The sequence below is a fragment of the Empidonax traillii genome, unplaced genomic scaffold, assembly GCF_003031625.1.
Source record: "Empidonax traillii isolate 1590-97213 ecotype Southwest subspecies unplaced genomic scaffold, ASM303162v1 scaffold6404:size6106, whole genome shotgun sequence".
NCBI lineage: Eukaryota > Metazoa > Chordata > Aves > Passeriformes > Tyrannidae > Empidonax > Empidonax traillii.
In genome coordinates this window covers 4,284-6,106 of record NW_020961597.1, presented here as the reverse complement: position 1 = coordinate 6,106, position 1,823 = coordinate 4,284, and the positions used below count along the sequence as shown (strand labels likewise).

Sequence of the window (1,823 nt, the reverse complement as noted above, 5' to 3'; positions counted from 1 at the left end):
TGTCCCATTCCCATCCCAACGTGTCCCATTCCCATCCCAACGTGTCCCATTCCCATCCCAGGTGCTCCATTCCCATCCCAATGTGTCCCATTCCCATCCCAAAGTGCCCATTCCCATCCCAATGTGCCCCATTCCCATCCCAGTGTGTCCCATTCCCATCCCAAAGTGCCCATTCCCATCCCAATGTGTCCCATCCCCATCCCAATGTGTCCCATTCCCATCCCAATGTGTCCCACTCCCATCCCCAGTGGTACCAGGTGGTGGATGCCGTTCCAGGTGTGGTGGGACATTCCCAGCCCCATTCCCAGCCCCATTCCCATCCCCATGTCCCCACCCCAGGTGTGCCAGGGCTGTACCAGGTGGCGGATGCCGTTCCAGGTGTGGTAGGACACTGGCAGTGCCAGCAGGAACTTGGCTGAGCAGAGCAGGGCGGGGCCGAGGCTCAGGGCCCTCACCTGGGCCAGGTAGTAGGGGAAGGGCTCGGGCATCAGCAGCGCGGCCAGGCCGAACAGGGACACGCCTGGGGGGGCACCCGGGGGGTCACACCCACTGTGGGGACACGGCCCAGGCCACCCCAGACACCCCCCGTGTCCCCAGTGTGGGGGTGACACAGCCAAGGCCACCCCCTGCATCTGCCAGGACCCAAACGGGGCTGAGCCCGACCCTCGAACGACCCCGAGGGGTGTCCCAGGCGTGTCCCACCATGTCCTATCATGTCCCAGGCGTGTCCCATCATGTCCCATCATGTCCCAGGGGTGTCCTGGGGTGTCCCAGGCGTGTCCCATCATGTCCCATCATGTCCCAGGGGTGTCCCCTCTGGTCCCCCCCGTGTCCCCCCCCTCCCCACACACCCACCCAGGCTGAGGGCGACGCCGGTGCCGCGGTGGGTGATGGACATGGCCATGGGCAGGGACCACCTGCAACGGGAAGCACACGGAGTTATCCCACAAAACCCACGGCAGGGGGCCCTGGGGGGGCTGCCCGGGGGGTTTTGGGGTATACCCAGGGCGTTTTGGGGTGCCCAGGGGGTGGATTTTGGGGCGTCTCACTTGTAGATGGTGACGTGAGGGGACAGGGGCCGGTTGGACCTGGTGTTCTTCTCCCAGAAGCGACTCATCTCCTCCCTGGCCGTGCTTCCCATGGGGATAACACTGGGAAAACAGGGATAACGGGGTGTGGGGGGAGGAATTGGGAAGGGTCTGACCCCCCCTCAACAACTCTTCACCCCCCAAACCCAAGGAATTCTTCCCAATCCCAGCAGGGGGAAAGGGGAAATAAACGGGATTTGGGGGGGGAGGGTGTCCAAAATCTCCCCCTCCCCCTGGCTGGGGGATGTCCTGGAAACACGGGAATTGTGGCCAAAAATATTCCTTGGATGGATCCCTCTGGGACAGAACTTCAGCCCAGTTGCTGCCAGGCTGTCCCAGTCTCTCCCAGTCGCTCCCAGTAACTCACTGTTGCAGGGACGGGCCGGGGCCCAGACGGGCCAGGAGGCAGCGCCGCCCAACCCCTCTGGAAAAGAAGATGAAAAGGCTTGGGAATGACACAAAAAACGGGATGGGGGATGACACTGGGAGGGAAGGGGGTCTGGGGGGGCCACGGGAGGGGTTTGGGGGGTGACACGGGGGGAGCACCGGCCGTGACACCCCCCAGACCGCCGTGTCCCCCTGGCACACCCCGTGTCCCCCCCACGTCCCCCCGGTGTCCCCCAAGACCCCCCAAACCCCCTCAGTGTCCCCCGCTCCCCTCCGGTGTCACCTCAGCGCCAGCGCCGCCATCTTGGAGCGGCCGCGCCGGAAGCGGAAGTGACGTCACTTCCGGTC

At 64.5% G+C, this 1,823-nt stretch overlaps 1 protein-coding gene across 1 annotated transcript; it reads right to left on the bottom strand.

Moving 5' to 3' along the window:
• Nucleotides 1-254: 254 nt before the first annotated feature.
• On the bottom strand, nucleotides 255-1,823 carry SDHC (succinate dehydrogenase complex subunit C; the record flags this gene model as incomplete). The annotated part of the gene is made up of 5 exons (XM_027911185.1): nucleotides 1,759-1,823; nucleotides 1,456-1,512; nucleotides 1,050-1,151; nucleotides 856-917; nucleotides 255-520 (listed from the first exon to the last, which is right to left on the bottom strand). Coding segments are annotated over exons 1-5 (507 nt in total), but the record flags the coding sequence as incomplete, so codon positions are not given.